General features: G+C 34.7%; 4 protein-coding genes and 1 long non-coding RNA gene across 5 annotated transcripts; 4 read left to right on the forward strand and 1 right to left on the reverse strand.

Moving 5' to 3' along the window:
- The first annotated feature begins 1849 nt into the window (after window positions 1-1849).
- LOC129794940 (uncharacterized) lies at window positions 1850-4822 on the forward strand. Its single transcript, XR_008751089.1, has 5 exons — window positions 1850-1975; window positions 2035-2150; window positions 3221-3299; window positions 3358-3500; window positions 4758-4822. It is a non-coding gene; the product is annotated as an uncharacterized LOC129794940 (long non-coding RNA).
- Window positions 4823-5404: 582 nt separating this feature from the next.
- LOC129794909 (membrane-bound transcription factor site-2 protease) lies at window positions 5405-7041 on the forward strand. Its single transcript, XM_055835827.1, has 2 exons — window positions 5405-5550; window positions 5625-7041. Exons 1-2 carry the CDS (start codon window positions 5476-5478, stop codon window positions 7017-7019), a joined length of 1470 nt encoding a protein of 489 aa, XP_055691802.1. The 5' UTR covers window positions 5405-5475; the 3' UTR covers window positions 7020-7041.
- A 1-nt stretch (window position 7042) lies between these two features.
- On the reverse strand, window positions 7043-7699 carry LOC129794939 (LYR motif-containing protein 2). The gene is made up of 2 exons (XM_055835880.1): window positions 7329-7699; window positions 7043-7267 (listed from the first exon to the last, which is right to left on the reverse strand). Exons 1-2 carry the CDS (start codon window positions 7362-7364, stop codon window positions 7043-7045), a joined length of 261 nt encoding a protein of 86 aa, XP_055691855.1. The 5' UTR covers window positions 7365-7699.
- A 387-nt stretch (window positions 7700-8086) lies between these two features.
- Window positions 8087-11486, forward strand: LOC129794907 (dolichol kinase). The gene is made up of 4 exons (XM_055835824.1): window positions 8087-8422; window positions 8490-8680; window positions 8755-9008; window positions 10170-11486. The coding sequence occupies exons 2-4, from the start codon at window positions 8550-8552 to the stop codon at window positions 11276-11278; spliced, it is 1494 nt and encodes a 497-aa protein (XP_055691799.1). The 5' UTR covers window positions 8087-8422; window positions 8490-8549; the 3' UTR covers window positions 11279-11486.
- A 2352-nt stretch (window positions 11487-13838) lies between these two features.
- Window positions 13839-16376, forward strand: LOC129794930 (astacin-like). Its single transcript, XM_055835871.1, has 4 exons — window positions 13839-14110; window positions 14190-14354; window positions 15697-16133; window positions 16212-16376. Exons 1-4 carry the CDS (start codon window positions 14026-14028, stop codon window positions 16293-16295), a joined length of 771 nt encoding a protein of 256 aa, XP_055691846.1. The 5' UTR covers window positions 13839-14025; the 3' UTR covers window positions 16296-16376.
- The last annotated feature ends 4199 nt before the right edge of the window (window positions 16377-20575 follow it).

Below are 20575 nucleotides of genomic sequence, written 5' to 3' on the forward strand. Positions count from 1 at the left end.
CAGTAGTTTTTTATTGCATTTTCCCATAATTATCACTTATTTTTGCACCTTATGATTTTTTTTTTAATTTTATTATTTTACGGCCGCGAACTTCATGTCCATAGGGCCAACTTTCATCTGATTTGACAGATGTTTCGCACTTTTGATTTTAAATTTGAAATTTATTCGTTAATGGAAGTATTGTGATTTACTTTTGTTCAATAATTTTTATTTAAGGAGTTTTAATTTTGAGTTAGAGGTTTATGGTTTAAATATTTATCTCCACTTTACGTGTTCAAATCACTATTAGAGGTGTGATTAAGTCCTTTTCAATGTTATTATTGTTCACTTTTGTCTCAAATTATTGTCCTTAAATGAAAATTTTGTTTTCTTTCATGAAATCACATATTTGTTGGTATGTTTCTTTCTTTTTATTCTTTGTTTTTAGCAGAGTTTTGATGTCTTTTGCACTTTTAATTAAGTTATATTTATTTCTTGAACTTTGGTATTTTGCACACTCTATTATTAGATGATTTGAATCTTCTTCTTTATTGCACGTTTCACACATTGAATTATCTATTATTTTAATGAGTTTCAAAAACTTTTTATCATATGTGTGCCCTGACCTAAGTCTGCACAGTTTTTTTGTTTCACTGGAATTTAGTTTGATTTTTTTAAACCACGGCACTGTCTTAATTTTACCCTCAATGATGTCTTTGTGATACTTTCCTTTAAATTCTGTTAAACAACAACACAACAACACACATAGCCATTTGTCCCATTACTGGGGTTGGCTTCTCACACACAAATTTTTGGCTTTGATTTTTAATGACCGGCTGCCGACCTGACGTCAACCTCAGAGAGGCATTTTTGTTGCATTGTGACTTTGTGTTAGGAATATTCCTCATTCATAAGTTTTTATCACAAGCAACGGTGCAGAGCAGTCAATATCAGTTCAAGAGTTGCCTCTCGTTGTAATATTGCACTGGTGGGAACGAGTGGGGGCATTCCTGACCGAATGAGATCTTTTTTCATATCTGCATTACAGCCAATCGAACACCACCGAGCCTCGAACCCGCCGACCCTCCCAGGGACAGAGCAAACGGACACTGGGACCGTCTGCTTTGCCACTGCTCTACTCTCGGCTCTACTGGGCCGTATTCTGTTAGATTATCATAATCACTTTGCCATTTTTCTAGAAGTTTCTTTTCCGTCTCTTTAGTTGTCTCTTCCATGTTTTCGCACCTTTATGATGTTTTGCCGGGAATCAAAAAATCCTCTACCTAACATAACCTCAATTTGACATTTTGTAAGAAAAAAATCGTAATTGTGGATTTTTGTCTGAAAAATGAATAAGGAGCATAACCCAGTGGGGAAAGGCTCGGCATGTGAGGTATAATGCCGAGATTTTCGGCACAATTACGGCACAAAGTTTTAATTCAAAAGCATCCGCGTAGTGGCGCATAGTGCTTTATCGTGATTCTCGGCATATTTTCGGTATTGTATGGTTCTTTGGCATTCACGGTGAAAAGTGGTGTGGGTTCACGAAAAACCCATTTTCCGTGATTTTCTTCAGTTTTCCGGCCATCTATTCGGTAAGAAAGTTATCCTAATGTGTATAGAGTGTAAAATACAATGGAAGATTTCGTCCAACGAGCCTAAAATGCGTGTTTTCTTTGTTTTTTTTTTTAGCGTTGCCTCTGAAAGTGTTGAAAGGACTTTTGAAGGACATCGTATCCATCCGGAACTAAAATTTCACCCCAGGTTAGATTAGTCCATAATTTTATTTGCATTTTAATTGTTTTGGGTTCTAAATGAGTCTGAATCTCGTCTTCATTCAGCTAAACAGGGAATCCGGATGCATCTTTTTTGCAAGAGACTGAAAACATCCTTCAAATCTATCCGGTTTAGGGACTCTAAATTTTCCTGGGAGATGTAGCGTCGTCCGTTGACCGGAAGCCCGATCTAATACTTCCTCTTAGGACGATACAAAACAGTAAGAATATTTTTCAATCTTTAAAATTTTGTTTTTTATCTTATTGGAATTCATTTCAGGAACAATGCAGGAGGGAAGCTTCAAAGACGATTTAGATATTCACATCCTGTTACTCAAAATTTCCCGTATTCCACCCACCCTCAACAGATTTTACAAGCAATGTCTACTATTGAAAGTGAGTATACTATTCATCTAGTTTTTTCAAATTCATTGAGTTCATTGAGTAAAAGTGTGTCGAAAAAAAGAAAAAATATAGGTATTATTAGGATCATTTTTTACATTTTTAATTAAATCTGAATGGCTATTCTTTTTTAAACTAAATACACTGTGCGTGCAGGACAAAAATTATTTTTTCTTCAGTATCGATAAAAAAGTTCTTTGTAACTCTTTTACAGTTTGAACATTATTTTGCCATAATTTAAAAAAAAATATATAATAAAAGACAATTTATCCTAGAAATTTTTGTATTTTGTTAGAATAACAAAAAATCACTTACTTATCACTTAAAATCAACGTAAATTTTGTACATCGCAATTTTACGCGATTTTCATTAAGATCGTCAAGATTCTTGCTTAAATCTTCTAATTTTTTGGCTTATAGAAAATTTTATTGTAAAAATTTAACGTCCTAAAATGAATATTTCTATTTTCTATTCCTAAAATCATACTCATCAACGAAATGTGAGAAATCGCGTAAATTTCAAGTTTTAATAAATTTCAGAAACTTAGCTGACGATAAAAAAGCTTTTAACATTATTGGAACTAAATTAGAGTATTTTAAATCGATGTGTAATAAATTCAGAATATATCTTTTTAATAAAATTTAAGTCATGAATGAACTGAATAATATTTTTATAATAACAGTGACAATGGTAAAAAGAGAAAATAAATATTTTCATTCACTTCATTTTTACATTATTTGAATTTACAAGACTTTTGTTGATATCTTATATTTAAACTCAAAAGAACATATAAAATATTAGTAAGATTGTCTTGATAAAAAAATTTCAATAAAATGGCAAAACAGTGTCGAAAACCTAAAAAGATATTACAAAAAATAAATATTCGAGTTACTAAATATTTTTTTTATAAGCAATTTAAATATTTTTTTACATTTTTTTTAAAACGATAGTAAAATCTTCAAATCACTTCCATTCTTATTTTAATTAAATAATAAAAATACAATGAATCGTTAAAAATATTCAGCAAATCATATCTTTAAAACACAGAAAATTCATTTTTTTAGTGGACAACACGTCAAACGCTCTTGACCATCACAAGCATCCCATGGCTGAGGAGAAAGGACTTTTTATCCATTTGGAAGCGTAAGGATTCTGTCATAACTCTGAGATTTTGATTAATACTAACATGAATTCATTTCAGGTAGAAATTGGTCAGGAAACAACCACAAGTGTTACCCCAAAGGAAGGAAACTTCGATGCAGAATATCATCGAGTGAACACCTTGACGGATCCCGCAGTGTTCCTCCCTCTTCAAATACGTCTACAAATGGAATTCTAACGAGGGTAAGTACATTCTTATTTCATCCTGACTTTAATTTTTTTTAAACTTTTCAAAGAGGGTTGTGTAGGATCAATGGATAGTCCTTAGAATTTCAACACATTTTAATCAAAATCGTCGAGATTCTTGCCTAAATCTTGTTATTTTTGTTTTATAGAAAATTTTATTGTAAGAACTCAATTTTTTCAAATAAATACTTAAGTATTATAACTAAAATAATACTCATTCAAAAATTGTGAGAAATTGCGTAAATGGCAAATTTTATAGATTCTGAAAACTAAATAAAAGACGAAAAATATTTAAACATAGGGGTTGTTTCTGATAAAAATCATTTCTTTTTCTTTCTAACAATTTAAAAGTTGGAAAATTTTGACATTATTGATGTTTTAAAATCCTTCATTAAGAGAAAACAAAAAAATTGTTCCAGAAAACAGCCAGGAAAATCTTTAATCAGCCTTGGAAAAGTAATTTCCCTTCAAAAGCCTGATTAAAGAAAGATATGAAATGTCAAAATCTTATAAAATTTTTCCCAGAATACCAAAAATGTTATAACTGACGAATTGTAAGAAAAGAATAGAAAATATTTATATCAGAATCTACCCCATCATTTAAATTAAATGTATTTTTAATGAATGTCGAAAAAATCTGAATATTATCTTAATTTTAATTTAATTCCAACTGATGTGATTGTGAATAATATTTTCATAAAAACAATAAAAGAAAAAAAAAACAAATTTTTGTCCTTCATTCAAAAAAATATCTCTAATTTTTTTTAGTTTTCTTTAAAACAAATTGTTAAAGTTTGTATTTTTGCTGAAATCATTTGATTGAACATAAAATATTAACAAATAGATTGTTTTTTGATAAAACATTTCAATTTTATGGCAAAATAGTGTCAAAAAACAAACAAAGATAGTAAAAAAAAAATTGCAAATAAATATTACCAATGTTTATAAGCAATTAAAAAAAAATTTCCATTTTGTAAAATGGTGGGAAAATCTTTTCAAATCAATTTGATTCTTATTTTAATTAAACTTAAAAAAATTCGAATGAATCAATAAAAAGAAAATCACCAATAATTTTTTTCAGAAAAAAAAACTTAACTTAAATTCGCATAAAATCATTGTGCTAAATACATTTTTTAAATCAATAAATAATTTAATTCATTTTTTAATGAAATCAATCCTTAGAGCCGACAGAAATGTGTTTTTTTCTATTTTTTAACTAATTCTTGAATAAAAATATTTTATATTACTTTTCAGGAAGAGACCGTCTCCAGAAAGCAGTTAAGGAAGAATTAGGCGAAGGACAGCGTTGGTGAGAGAACATATTATATGTATTTGTAATTAAAAAAATATATTTTAAATAAAAAAATAAAAAAAAAACTATTTCCTGATTTTTTATTTTTCGTTTTAAAACGGTCAGAATATAAATTTAAATTGCATGCCGAAAATATACCGAGATTCATGCCGAGAATCATGCCGAGAATACACCGGGAGTATACCGAGAATGATGCCGAGATTTCATATAAAATTTTTCCCACAGGTTCAAAAATCCATACATTTCTCGGTATCGCCTCGGCACGATCTCGGTATTGTCTTATAACGAGAAATCATGCCGAAATACCGAGATTCTCGTTACGAAAACATGCCGAGATTCCCCACTGGGAAGGAAAGCCATCCGGGGGGCCATGCAATGCAATTTATCCCATAAATCTTACATTTTTTGTTCCCGTAAATTAAAAGTTAGGTTATGTTGGCACGAAATGGCAGAGACATTATGTAAAATCCGCTCCTTCGTCTGTTCTGAGCAAATCATAAGATTTATAGCATTTTTACTCCCGATCGATCCTATTCACCCTAAACTAAAAATCACGGAATAACTTTGGAATGTCGTAGGACATTTCCATACTATGGGGATAACATTGTTTTTAGTGGGACAAAAGAAAATTCCCGGCAAAGTTAGGACAAACTCCCGGGGATGTCTTTTCTGGTATTCCTCCTGGTTATCGGTACCATTCATGGGGTCCTTTTATTCTTTGATTCCTTCTTTAAGGTACTACCCACGTGGATTGGCACCATCTGCGCAAGATCAATGCGTATTTTAACTAAACTCTTTAATTATTTCAGAGCTGTATGCACCATCCTTACCGGCTTTTCCTGGACGGTACTGGGTTGACTGTGAAGTTCCTCCGGGTGGAATGGTACACAACAGCCCTCAATCGTTCTCTGGTGAAGTGGAGCACCTCATCACCGCGCCTTTTGGCTAAATTATTCGATTTGGGTGTGTACAGTACGCTTATTTTGCTTCCTGTCTCACTTGGGGTGCTTCTTTGGAGCTTCTTCAGCTCATGGACACGCTCAGGGGGCACGGAGGGATCTTTGGTGGAGGTGGAAGTTCTTGTGCCTGGTGTGACATTGCCCCTGGATGAGCTGCACTACTACTTGGGGACACTGCTGGTGAGTTCGGTGGTGCACGAGTTGGGGCATGCCGTTGCAGCTGTTCTGGAGGATGTCCCGGTGCTGGGATTCGGTGTTCGTGTGTACTTTTTCCTCCCTGTTGCCCTGACTGAGCTCAACTCGGATCAACTGAACGGGTTGAGGGTGTGGCGAAAGTTGCGCGTCCTCTGTGCTGGTGTTTGGAATAATCTCACACTGGGCCTGGTGGCGCTGCTTCTCCTTCAGAGCTCAATGCCCATCCTTGGGTGGTTCTACCACATCAACCGTGGGGTTTATGTGACGGAAATTGAGAAGAAGAGCCCCCTCCTTGGGGCCAGGGGTCTCGTTGTGGGAGACTTTGTGACCAAAATTAATTCGTGCGATGTGAGAAATTTGGATTCGTGGTACGATTGCCTGCTTCAGGCGCTGCGGAAGCAACCAGCCTACTGCCTCAGTTCCGAATTCATCCATAGGCATGATGAATCAACCCCTGTGGGAACGGTGGATGGTCTCACGCAGTGCTGTGATCCGGAAAATCCCACAAATACCTGCTTTGAGTACCTCGGTGAGAGTGACATCCTGGAGATTCCACAGCATGTCTGCCTCCCAATGCGCCTGAGTGTTGAAAACTCCTTCCGCTACTGCGAAAATGACAATAGGTGCACGGATAAAGGGGAACAGGGGTACTGCCTGAAGCCATTGCTGGCCAATTCAACGACAATCCTCGAAATTACACGCCGGGGACGCAATGTGATCTACCTGGGGCATCCGGGGGACATCTATCGCACAGTCAAGGTGTCAAATTTCATCCCAAAGCTCCGCTACATCGCCCCCAACCTCGGGGACGCCTTCACACTCTTCCTGCGCTACCTCACAGTCTTTTCCTTTGGCCTTGTCCTTGTCAATGTGATCCCTTGCTACGGATTCGATGGACAACACATTGTCAGTGTCCTCCTCACGCACCAGCTCACACGTTTCGGCATGAAGAGTCAAACACGAGATATTTGCATTCTCCTCATCACATCCCTCTGTACATGCCTCCAAATTGCCCTCCTCACGCGATTCCTCTGGAATGTTTTGTTTTAAGGAAATAAAATTTTAATTTTAATTTATTTGTTTCCACTCAAATTCAAGCTATTCTGCAGCTCCGTTAGACTCCGACGTCCATACTGGAGCATCATCTTAATGGTTGTTTCATCTGTGTGATGGGAATTACCGCGGAAGTCCCTCCTAGCCCATTCCTGGAGTTCCGTGCGACTCCCCGGATCGGGGACACGACGAATTGTCCGGAAGATTTCACGATAGAGCCGCAGAACTTCCTGACGCAGCATAAACTGAAGGAAGCAGGAGGATTTGTTACCGAGATTCATTGAGATTCCCCTTGCCGGGATTTACCTGCTTCAGCGTAAGAGCCGGCTGCTTCATTGACATTCCGAAAACCCACCGGAAAACCCCAATAATCCAAGGAACAGGTGCAGGGGGCCCCAAAGAAGCCCTCTGCGGCTGAAAAGAGCCGGAAAATTGCACTAGAGCGAAGAAAATTGAGTTAACCCTTTAGCGTCCAACGTGAAACATAAAAACATTGAAACATGCGCTCTTTTATCGCGATTTTTATTCTATGAATTTTTTTAAGAGGACTTTTTCTCAGTCAGAACGTCTTCTTTGACCCCTTATGCGGGAATTTGATGCATTTGTAACATGGAAAAACAATTACATTCATAAATAATTGAAAAAATAAAATGTTTCACGTTTGGGTCAGCGTATGACCCAAAAAACCTTAAAGAGTTAAAACATCGCCGCCAATTTTTCCCGGCGTAGTACTCTGAATTTCGTGCGGCCGATTTGCTCGAGAAAATGAGATGAATGCATTTTACCGCTATCCGTCTCCCTCACACTTTCAGTCTTTTACAGTTTTCTCGCGTTTTCCGCCGATTTTTCCGGCCGGAAGTGAGTTTTTGCAATCAGGAAGCGACGCCGCGTCGAATGGCATCATTGGTTTGAAAAGTTCGCGAAAATGCATTTCCAGGAAATGAGAGTCGTGTAAAATCCCCAACCGTCAAAATTTCCGCGGGCCCCAAATTCCGCACGGAGGAGCTTCCCGAGGCTCCCAGAGCACCCATAAGTGCCCCAGGAGCCCAAAAAATTCGTTTTATGCCCACAAATTTGGGAAAAAACACGGAAATCACGGAATTTTGTCGAAATGCAGAAAAAAAGTTCGTTTAGTTCAAATTCAATTCAATTGAAACACAAAATGTTTCTTTGGCCCCAATTCGGCCCTGGGAATCCATTTTTCTTGACATTTTTTTTGTCTTTGTTTGTTTACTTTCTCTAAAAATTGCATTTTCTTCATTAAATCTTTGTTGTCAATGCAAAATAAATCGATTTTCTACTAATTTGGATCATCAAGATGAAATCCTGAACTTGAGATTTCCCCTAAAAACATCAAAGAAGGAGGAAAATCTGCTGGAAATTCTTCATTTAAAAGTCAGGTTAGTGATTAGAGATAAGAAATGGATTTTTTTTAATCCCTCAGGTCACTTTTTGCCCTGATTTTAGTGACTAAATGCTCCAAAGGTCACACAAAACTTCATCCCACGTCCAGTTGCAACGCATTTCATGACGACAGATGTGATTGAAAGTGTCCACGTAGCTGAGGAAAGTGAGGAAAACATGACTGATGAGGAGGGATGCTGCATTTCCCGGAAGCATCTGGAATTTAATTGTAGATCTCGAAATATCCAAAGAAGGTTAGAGAACTTTAGGGGGGATTTTCGTGTGTTTTCTTTGCTCTAAAAGGAGTCTTTTGGGGGTAATTTTCCAGGCCAAATGCAAGCGATGGGATGTGGTTGTGTGTCCTGCTTCCATTGGCGCTCATCATTAACTCCTGGACGTACCAAAAGTCCTCGAGTTTGTTGTACAAAGTTTGTGGATTAATTAGTTTTGGGCTCTTCCTGCAATCCCTGGAGATTCTCTTCAAGCTCAGCTGTAGATCAGTCAATGTAATTGCCAATCTTGCCAGCAAAGTCGTTCCGGGGATTGCAACATCGCTGCTTATTTGGTTCCTCCTGAATATCAGTGAGTAGTCCTCTCATGACGTCACAGAGAACTTCTCAACATAAATTAGTTGGTATACCACAATCATGGCCAACACCAAGTATTGTAATCGTCGGAAAACCGATCACCTCAGATCAGGCTCAAACTTGGTATGAGCACGTTTTACACAAACTTTGTCTTATAGCTAAAAAACGATAAGAACGACTTCCGGTTTGAAGTTTTCTATAGAAATGGGGGTGAAAATTTCTTTTTTTCGCATTTGCAAAATCCAAAATGGCCGCCGTCCGCCATTTTGAAATACCGTCAACCATTTCCCTTACAGCTAGAGGTCTGAAATTTTAGTATGTTGCAGAGCTCAGTAAGACGTTTTCATCAACTATTTATACTTAAAAATCGGTCAAGCCGTTTAGCAAATATGGCCGCCCAAAGCAAAAAGTGTTTTTTTGATATAACTGGAGAACGGCTTGACCGATTTTGACCAACTCTAGCTCAAATGAAAGGTTTCAAGTGGCTCTACAACTGTCTAGAACATTTCAAGTTCCAAAAAGGACCGCTAGAGGTGCTAAAATCAAAAACAAAAATTGCCTAATTTTAAGGGGCAATATCTCCGAATCCCCATCATAGATTTCTTTTAAATTTTGGTATTTTGTAGCCTGACTCAATATCTTTTACCAGTTCAAAAATGAAGAAATTCTATGGCGCCGTTTAGAAGATATGGCCATTTGAAAAATTCTTGAATTTGAAAAGTTTTAAGAGTCATATCTCTTGAACGGTCTGTCCGATTTTGCTCAATTTGGTATCAAATTAAAGGTTTTGCAAAACTCTACAACTTTTCAGAACATTAGAAACCTCTAGAACCATTCCTTGAGGACGAAAAATGCAAAAAACTGTTTTTGTTGAACAAAAATCCGCCATTTTGTGTTCTGGAGGTGACCTTGAAACATAGCTTATTTCAATACCTTTCCGCAACTAGTGAAGAAATGTTTGTAGGCGTTATATAACCAGCGATATGAGCATTTTTATGCATCAAATTACTGAATTTCACAAAAAAAAATCAACTTTACCTACTAATACTGCTAACAAATTAAATTACAACGCATAGACTGGCCCATCCGCATTGTGGGACACCAACTCTTATAACTGGACGCGTTATGATTGACTTTTCTAAATTTTTCTTTGCAGAACTTCTATTTAGCTTTGCTTGTGGGCTTCCTTGCTGCTTGATCTTCAACTTTATCTTCCTCTTCCTGCTCCGTCACCTGCCAAGGAGTTTTACACTCGGAGAAGCCACAATAGTAGCCCAGGGCTTGGTTGTCTTCCTCTTTGGGGCCTCTGTTAAAGTCTTCATCGCCTTTGATGAGCCTCCGGAGGTGAAGATTGAGGAAATGACGGCAATTCTCTCAGTTACTCTCCTGGGTGTCTTCCTGCTCATCACCATCACCTACGGGGTGTCCTTTTGTCGTCGTCCTGCTGTTTTCCTCATCCTTCTCGCTGCATGGGTCATCCTAACCCTCCTTGCACCCATCACAGATCCCCTTCCCGTGGAACTTGTTGCTGAATTCATCTTCCTGGACACGGGGAGGTTGTCAGTCCTCCTTATCTATGCAGGTGTTGCCGGTATAACGGGTGCCTTTGTGGCGTGGAAGATCAGCAAGAAGAGCTCAACGAGTGTCTCCGTGCGGAAGATTTTTCACCTCGTCATTGTCATTGTCTACCTCATTGGGATCATTTTCCAATGTACAATGCTCTTCCTGCTCTCTGGCCTGGTCTTGGCACTCTTCATTGTCTTCGAGGCCGTCCGTTTGGTTGCCTTCCCCAAGATTGCTCCACACCTGGAGGCAATTATTGCGGCATTTGTGGATGCAAAAGATGCCGGATTGGTGGCTTTTACACCAATCTACCTCCTTGCCGGTTGCTCTCTCCCACTGTGGTTCCATCCATCTCCCTGTGATCTCACGGACTCCACAACCTTCACCCTCCTACCGCTCATTGCTGGTGTTCTCTCGGTGGGAATTGGCGACACAATGGCCGGGGTTGTTGGGAGCAAATTCGGTCGGCATCGGCTCGTCAATTCGCAGAAAACAGTCGAGGGGACTGTAGCCAACATTGCCAGTCAATTAGGAATGATTTTCTTCCTGCACTTTGTGGGACTTTTGCATCTCAACATCTTCACAATCATCATCAGTTTCGTCGGAGTCATTGCAAATGCAATAATTGAAGCGAAAACAGATCAAGTGGACAATCTCTTTCTGCCTCTAGTCACATTCATCATCTTCTCATTACGCTTCTAGAGAGTTAAAAATGAGCAATTTATGATATTTGCTTGTACACACACGATGTTTTTTATTTTCATGAATGAAGGAGAAAAAGGTGAATGGGATGAGCTCCATAAGCAATTATTATGTATCATAAAAGTCGCCCCAAATTCGGGAAATGTCGCGCATTAAATAAGATTAGGAACAACAAATTTTGCAAATAAATTTATATTATTATATCACATAACTTGTTTTTTTCTATAAAGGGGATCATCATTTCAGCGACTAAATTCTTCATTTTTTTTTAGATCAAAGAGATTGTTCTAGCATTGCATCAAAGCTAAATCGTTAGATAGAACACGACAGATGAGCTAGATTAACCAAAAAATGCTTTTTTTTAATGAATCAGAGTCAGTTTGGTCATGAGGCTGAGGGTTGAGGTTACAGGAGGAGTTTCCCAGAGCCTCTATGTGGCGCCACAGTCTTCTTGAAAGAATAATCAGTTTTTATCAAGATTATTGAATTTTCAGTGTTTTTTCGATCAGAAAATTAAGCATTTGGTCAAAAAAAATCTTCCATTTGAACAGAAAAATATCCCATTTTAACCGGAAAATACAAAAAAAAGAACATTCTCCTGATTAAAATTGAATATTTTTGGTTGGAAGACTAATTTTCTGATTAACGAATTATTTTCAAGCAGAAAGGACAATTAAAATGCAACATTTTTGCAACGGCAAGCGACGTTTCGAATATTTTTTCGATTAGTCTCAGCTTTATACAAAGTTTGAATAGAACGATTTTTTTCCAATTCTTTAGCCCTCTGGTTCTTCTAGAATTGTGTAGTGATTGAAAAATGGACAATTTCGTGCGAAATTTGATTATTTTCTAGCAAATTGAAACGAATAATATTTGAATAAGGAAAGGATTTTTTCACCTTTCTATTTATAATAGTTCAAAGAAATTTTCTATGAGCAGTGGCGTAGCGAAGGAGGAGGCTTGGGTGTCTAAACACCCTGAAAGTTACAGAAATTAAGGAAGGTTCTTCTTTAAAGATAAAAAAATATTATTTTTCTGCTAAAAATTACATTACAAAATTTCCATCAAATGGGTCTACTTAAAAAACCGTTAAATGTTACGAAATTTAGTCAAACTTAATTAAAAAAAATGTAAAATGTGAGTATAAATGTCAAACAGATCAAACGTTTATAAAAGAAACGTCAGAAGTAGGAAGAACAATGAAGTAAAATACAACAGAAGAAACGTTAAACATCCTAAAAGCTTTATACGTTAGAAAAGAAATGCCAAACTATAAAAAACGTGCAGAACTTTAGAATAAACGTCAAACTTTTTAACATTAAAACATAAAATGTCAAACTTAGGAAAACTTTTTTATACAAAAGTTAGACGTTAAACGTGTCCTTACGGGGCTATCACACTTAAGCTCCAAGTGCTTGAGCATCATAACCTCTATGTGAGTACGAAAGAGAAAACAACGGTATTTTTTCTCGTTTTGTCACATGTAAAATCTTAAGCATCAAGCGCTTAGAGCTCAAGTGTGATAACTCCCTTAGAAAAGAAATGTAAAATGTGAGAATAAACCATAAACGTTAAAACATATAAAACGTCAGAATAAAGATCAAATGCGCTGTGTAAATGTTAGAAAGACTTCTGATAAAGAGATAAAAAAGAGTTAAAAAGAAGAAGAAGGTCAAACATTACGATAAAACGGTATGTTTAACGTTTAAACATTTAGAAATTAACGGCAAAATTTATAAAAGCGTTAATTAGTGAAAACTAAGCGATGACGTTAGAAAAGAAATGCCAAAGTCTAGGAAAGAAACGTCAAACTACAAAAGAACGTGTAAAACGTCAAAATTTCAAATTTTAAAACGGTAACGCTAAACGTTAAAAAATTAATGATGAAAAGCTAAAATTGTCCTCCACCAAATTTTCAACAATTTCTTTTTCTTAAACTACCCCTTGAAATATATTTTTAGCTAAATCTTCTACATCCCCTGTCTATGAGTAATTTGTAATTTTTGTAGGCTGTTCAATTTTTCACAAAAAATGCACAAACATGCCCCACCCACCCTTAATTACTTCCTGGAAAATTTTCTTCATTTCTTAGAATGAAAAGGCAATTGCTTGGACATTTGTTTACAAAGACAACGCGAGCCTTTCGGTCTACAAGAATTAACCAATTTCCTCCCCCTAAATGGGCCCTCTAAATCTAAATTGTTCTTATCAAAAAATTAATACAGGAAGAAGAGAATTAGCCAAAATGATGCCTACCCCCTCATAAAGCCCCACAGAGCGTACACAAATACACGCAAAAAAAATTATTTGCTGAATGAGTTTGATAAAAGAAAAGTATTTGTTTGATGAAGAAAAAAGAGAAGAATTTTATATATTTTTGATTAAGTGAGATAGGCAATTAAGCGATGACAAATAATATACCTTCCTGCAAAAAAAAAGTATGTATTAGTGCTGAAAACTTTACAGCATCGTGTGATTTTTTGCTGGTTGAATTTTATATGATAAAATTGTCGTGTAATTGCTTGGTGGTAATTTTTATTCTTATCGCAGACATCAAGAGAGTGTTGTCTTCACCATTGGGGGGAGGAGAAGAAGTGAAATAATACATTTTTTGGGGTATAAAAGAGGACACTGAGTCAGATAATTTCTCAAACGTTCTCGGGAAATTGTGGAATTTTATAAAAAAAAATATTAATTTAAAATTTCTTTAACGGATTGATTTGGAAAAAAAACTAAATAAAAAGAAAATGAAAGTGTCTGCAGTGATTGTGATTTTGGGGCTAGTGGGAGCAGCTTCTGCACTCCCATTTGGGCGCCCAAATTATCAGAATAGTGAGTGAAAGTGGATTCTTTTTTGTGTGAATTTTTCTAAATTTTATTTAAATTAATTTTTCCTTTAATCTGTGCACAGTGACTGCCCCAAATCCCGATGAGATGGGCGATAATTTCGAAGGGGACATCAAATTTGCAGCAGATCAAGTAATTTCACCACATACGGGCATCCTGGATCCATACTGGAGATGGGAAAAGATCGGAAATAACCCGACTATCCCCTATGTTTTTGATTCAGCCTTCAGTAAGTTGATCCTTTTAACACAAACTTTCTTCTTTATTTTAAAACTATTTTTAGACCTGAAGAAGAGAGGCAAGAATACCAGAAATGTCAAGGAAATTATTATTTTAGAATTACCACCGAAGAAACTTAACAAACATAACGAATAGAGAAATTAATAGAAGCATGAATCAGTCCCAAAGACATTTGTGAATTGAAAATTGAATTGCATTCAATAGCAAATCAGAGAATAGAATTTATCAGTAAAAATGCTTTTGAGATAAGGTAAAAGAAAGCCTCTCTTGAGCTTCATCCTTCAATAGAGTGGCAAGTCAATTGATAATACTATTGTCTTAAGAATTTCACAACAATTATATTTGATTTGTCTTTTCAAGAGAAGTTGAACTTGGCTCATTTTTTTTAAATTACAAAATAAACATACTTGGCTAATATTTTCGTTAAATTCTTTAAATTCGAAGAAGGAAACGAAGAAAATGCAAAATTCTATTTTTTTTCAATTTTCCAGCGATGTTTCGATCTTTATAAAATCTTCTTTCTTGCCTTAAAATCATTTATAATAAATTTTCTATAAATCTGTAATTTTTTTTATTGATCACCAAAGCGAATAAATTAAAATCCTGAAGAAGATTATAATAAAATCGATAAGTCGTCGGAAGTTTAAACGGAGAAGAAGAAGATGAATGTTTTTCATTTTTTCCAAGCAAACTAAATTCTATCAAATTATTTTTTTTTCAAAAAACATAAATATTGCATTTTTCGTAGAAGATTTTTTTTGTGAATTTGTTAATTTTTCGAAGATTCTATGTTTATCGTGGACACACATCTAATTTTCTTTTTCTTCTACATTCTATATGATTTTCAGTAGAGTAATTTGTCAACAAGTTAAGGGATTAATTTGTTTTTATCTTTTTATATGTAGGAAATTGTCTTATATCCTTCTTCAAAACTATTTTGCTTTATTTTTATTTAAATAGAAACCTTTCGATGTTTTTCTGTGTCACTGAAAAAATATTCAGAAACTCTTCAACTTTTCATTTCTGATTTATCAAAGTTTGATTTGAACTTTTAATTATAGACCAATCATTTTTAAATTTTAATCTTTGATTTCTCTATCAATTGTTTAAAAAACATCGCAAGATATCCAAAACCTAATTTTCTTTTTTTTTGCCAATTCCTCAATGGATTTTACAATAAAATATAAGTAGAAACATTCAAAATATAAAGCGAATCATAAAACAAATCCCTTCTATAAAAATAATCAACAAGACCATACTTCAAAGAAAATTCTATGTTTATCATAGACACACACCTTGAAATTCTATATTAATCTGTATTTTTTTTCTAGCCGCAACCCATCGCGCAGTTATTGTAGCTGGTATGGCAACAATTCAAGCCTCAACATGCGTTCGTTTCGTCCCACGTACAACTGAACGTGACTACATTACAATTCAGAGCGCCAATTCAGGCTGTTGGTCCTACGTAGGGCGCATCCGTAATGCTCAGATCCTCAATCTATCCATTCAGGCTGGATGCGTGACTAAGGGCATTGCAACGCACGAACTAATTCATGCCGTTGGCTTCTTCCATGCTCAGAGTGACGTCAACAGGGATAAGTATGTGCGCATTAAGTGGGAGAATGTTATGGAAGGCAAGGAGCACAACTTTGAGGTCTACACCAATTCCTACGTAACTGACTACGGAGAGGGCTACGATTACGGGAGTATCATGCACTACGGCCCTTATGCCTTCTCCAAGAACTACATGCCAACCATTGAGGCTATTGTGAGTTAAATTCGATGTTTTTTTTTGGAGGGAGTCTTGGCTAAATTTAGAATTTTCTTTTGCTCTTTTGCTTTGCAGTACAATACAGGAGAAATTATGGGTCAACGCGATAGTATGACACAGAAGGATATCAATAAGATCAACAAAATGTACAACTGCTAAAGAAGGATGCCTTTTACTTAAAAAAAAAACATCGTGTCTATTTTTACACAGACAATAAAAAGTATTATTTTCTTAAGAAAATTTAATTATTTTCCTTCATTTTTTATCGTATCTTTGGTAGAAATTTCTCTGCAGGAGGCGTAGAATCTCAACTTTTGCATAAAAAAGTTATTTTTTCAAAAAGAAATTACCTACAAAGTTTTCTATATTTATCCAAGACACTCGCTGAAAATTCTATGATTTCTCCTATTAATGAGTTTTGAACTTTTCTTCACCTTATTTTTATCAGTGTACTATTTTTTGCGCAGCTCCTGGAGCCATTGTCTTTTACAACCCCTTATCTCACGCAATATATTGTGATGATTTTATTTGCGTAGACGATGTTTTCGAAGTCACAAACTTTTCACCAAGAAATCCCATCAATATTTACCCAAAATAATTTGAGGGTAATTTAGACCAAAAAACATCTTAAGACTTCTTTTGTGGAATTTTGATATCTCTACGCAAAAAATTTCCCTCCACAAAAATATCATCGTCTCACTGATAAGAATCTCTTTTGTCTACATAATCAGGTTTTTTCTTTCATTGCATAATATCCTCTCTAAAATATTAAGATATTTTCATATATTCATAAACTTCACAAAAATTTGCAATAAAATTATTCATTTTCATGGTGGGCAATAAAATAAATTTAATAACTGCCTGCACTGCTTGAAAAAATTTGTTAAGCTATTCAACAAATTGTTTTTTAATTAAATGAAATGCTAAGAAAAATTCAAGAAATAAATATTGATGAAGTTTTTTCTTATCTAATGAAGAATGAAAATTTGAATTTTCATGAGAACAAATTTTTTGGGGAAATAGATTAGAATTATTGACGATGAGATAAAAATAATCTCAATATTTATAAAGTTAAAAAAAAGAATGAAAAAGAAAAGAAAAGGAGTTTATTCATTTTGTTGATGCTCTTATGGTAATACTGAAGGATACATACGGAACACGAAAAGTGTTGTAGTAGCAATCATTGAAATGTAGCTAAAAATTAAAAGATTTTTTTACAAATGCATAAACTACGTTTTATTTATCTGTGAAGCATATGCTACGTCCTGTGTGAAACATATGCTCTAATACTCATTTTTTTTGCATTTTTTGCAAATGCTCTATGCAAAAGAACTTTCAATCGGAGAGTTATTTGTGCATTGTAGGGTAAAACGTTTTCTAACCTCCTCAGAAGAATTTAATTTAATAATTAGAATCTTTCGAAATTTTATATAGGAAGCATATGATTTAATACTTATCGTCTTGTTATATGATTTATGCAAAACATATGAGTAGGATAAATCGAAACTTGGTTTGTACACTTTAGGTGAAGCATTTTCTAATTTTCTTCACTAAATTTAATGAACTGAATCTTTCAATACTTTAAGTATGAAGCATATGCTCTAATAATTACTCATCGCCTGGTTATATACTTCATGAACAAAATATTAAAAGAGTTAATCGAAGCATGGCTTGTACATTTTTGAGTATATCATTTCCTAACTTTCTCAACTGAATTTGATGAAAAAACTTCCTATTTTTTGTATATGAAGCTTATGCTCTATAAGAAATCCTCGGAGCATGGTTTGTATTTTCTTTTTATGTAAAGCGTTTCCTAATACTATCAGCTAAACTTAATGAAATGAATCATGTAAAGTTTTGTGTATGAAGCATATGCATCAATTCACATTCCATTCAAATCGTTTGAATAATGATTCATGTACGAAAACACGATAAGTAGGTGAATTCTAAGCATATGCTTGATGGACATTTTTCAAAAACTAAAAATAGTAGAAGAATTTTTTAGCTTTTTTAGTTAATTTTTTCCTGAGGTTTCAGATCAATCTATTTTTAACTCTTCAATGTCTCGCATGCTCGCTTCCAATATTTCCTACATGAGAGCCTCAAAATGACTAAACTCCTCTCTGATGGTGTTCGAGAAAATGCTTAATTTGCATAAAATTAATTATAAATATATTTTTAATTGATTGAAAATAATAAAATTCAACCACGTGCGCCTTTTGTTTAGGGGTTGTTCTTCCTCAATCGCACCTTCGTAAACCAAAAGAGGCACCGCAAAAACTTATTCATGGCAATAAAATGAGACTCATTTAATTTCTTGCGTGTGATTCATGTGCTATTTGGAGGCTCTAAAAAAATCATCACCTGCCACTAAAATCAATTTTTTCAAATGATAAATGCCCCCATCGAGGAAGAGATGGTGTTCACGTGTGAACAAATTAATTATATTGAGCCCCAACCAAAGAGAGGTCAGAGTCTCATTCGCAGCTTCTTTTCTTATTTTTTTTATTTTCATCATTAATATTTAAATATGAATTATTTTTGTGCGAGAATCATTCGTTTTTTTTTTTGTCTTGGAAATTCATTTTGAAGATGAAAAAAATTCATCAATAAATTTGCAAAATTTACGCTTTTCCGTGCAAAAACTGAGATGTCTCGCGCGCGCACCTTAAGAAAAAAAAATGCACGCATTTATCATTTAACACGGGAAGGAGCTAGCGCGGCACAGTGACGGTGATGTCAATGAATTCAGCCAGCAAGAAAATGAATCACATTCAATTATCAATTCAATCGATTATTGATTGACTGCAATTAATTCGATTTGCCAAATATTATAATTTTACTCACCCAGCGGCCACCTTTAAAAGCACGCTCGCGCGCATATCTTTGAGAGGCTTTTAAGTTATTCTATGTTTTAGTGACGCAAAGCTTTTGAAAAGATTTTTTTTGTTGTATTTTCTCATTCTAATTCTGGGTCAAAGAAATAGTAAAGCGAAAAGTTATCAACAAAACATAGTAAAAAATGCCACACACAGGAGTAGCTAAAGGGGGAACGGTTTAAGAGCTGTAAACATAGGCAGATATTGATTATCAAATTCGTTGAACTCAATGGGAGTTTTGCAAAATAAATTGCTTCTTTTGAAAACCAAAATACATTCATGTTCGAAAATGGCCAATGAGGATCAACATAAAGAATCAGAAGAATATGAGAAAAAATATAAAAAAAAAAAACAAAGAATGTGAATCAATTATGAATTTTAAGGACACTCTGAGGGCTAGAATTTTAAAATTGAGACCTTAAGATAAGTTATCATCAGCCCTGTTTGTTTAAATTTCAGACCATAGAATTTTCTTTCAGGGATGGAAATCAAAATAAAGACTGTTGAATTTTTCTTCAAAACCTGAAATTCTAAGTTTAGGACTCATAAACATTTTCAGACCCTAAAAATTTCGTAATTTAACTATTAAGCTTTTCTCTGTGATTTGTAATTTGGAACTTCAGGTTTAGACCTTAAAATTATCTACAGATCTTAGAATTAAAAAATAATAATCCTAAAGAAAAATTTTTGTGACGCTTCGAAAATTCAAGATTTTAAAGTGAAATATGTTTAGACTCTACAATTTTTTCCTAATGCTGTTATTAAAAATTCAGACCCTAGATCTTCCTCAAACTGAACACAATTAAAAAAATTAAGTCTAAGCTTTTTATCTAGATATACTTTCTACACCTACAAAAATGATATAAGTACTAAAATTATTTAAAATATGACAATTTTTCTTTAGACATAGCAATTCAGCTTCAGATCCTAGAAATTCCTGTAGGCTTTGGGAAACAGCTTAAGACCCTAGAATTTCCTCTAAAACTAGGAATTCAGCTTCAAATCCTTAGAGTTTCTGTAGAATTAACAATTCTGCTTCAGAGCCTACAATTTCCTTTAGATCTAGGAATTCAATTTCAGACCCTTAAAGCTACTGAAGAACTAAGAATTCTGCTTTAGACCAAACAATTCCCTTAAGATCTAGGATTTTAGTTTCAAACTCTAAGATTCCCTGTAGATTTTGAGAATCAACTTTAAACCCTAGAAATTTCTGAGGAACTAAGAATTCAGCTTCAGACCCTAAAATTTCCTTTAGAGCCTGGAATTAAACTTCAGACCTTAAAACTTCCTTTGGATCTTGTAACTCATTTTCAGACCTTAGAATTTTCTATAAATGTTGGGATTCAGCATCAGACCCTAGAAATTTCTAAGGAACTAAGAATTTAACTTCAGAACTTTGAATTTTCTTTACACCTTGAAATTTCTTTTCAGACCTTATATGTCTTTGGAGCCAGGGATTTAGATTAAGGCCCTAGGATTTCCTTTAGACCTAGGAATTAAATTTCAGACCTTAAAATTTCCTTAAGTTTCAAATCAAACACATAAATTTTTGAGATTTTA

Source organism: Lutzomyia longipalpis, chromosome 4 (assembly GCF_024334085.1).
Source record: "Lutzomyia longipalpis isolate SR_M1_2022 chromosome 4, ASM2433408v1".
NCBI classification, from domain to species: domain Eukaryota; kingdom Metazoa; phylum Arthropoda; class Insecta; order Diptera; family Psychodidae; genus Lutzomyia; species Lutzomyia longipalpis.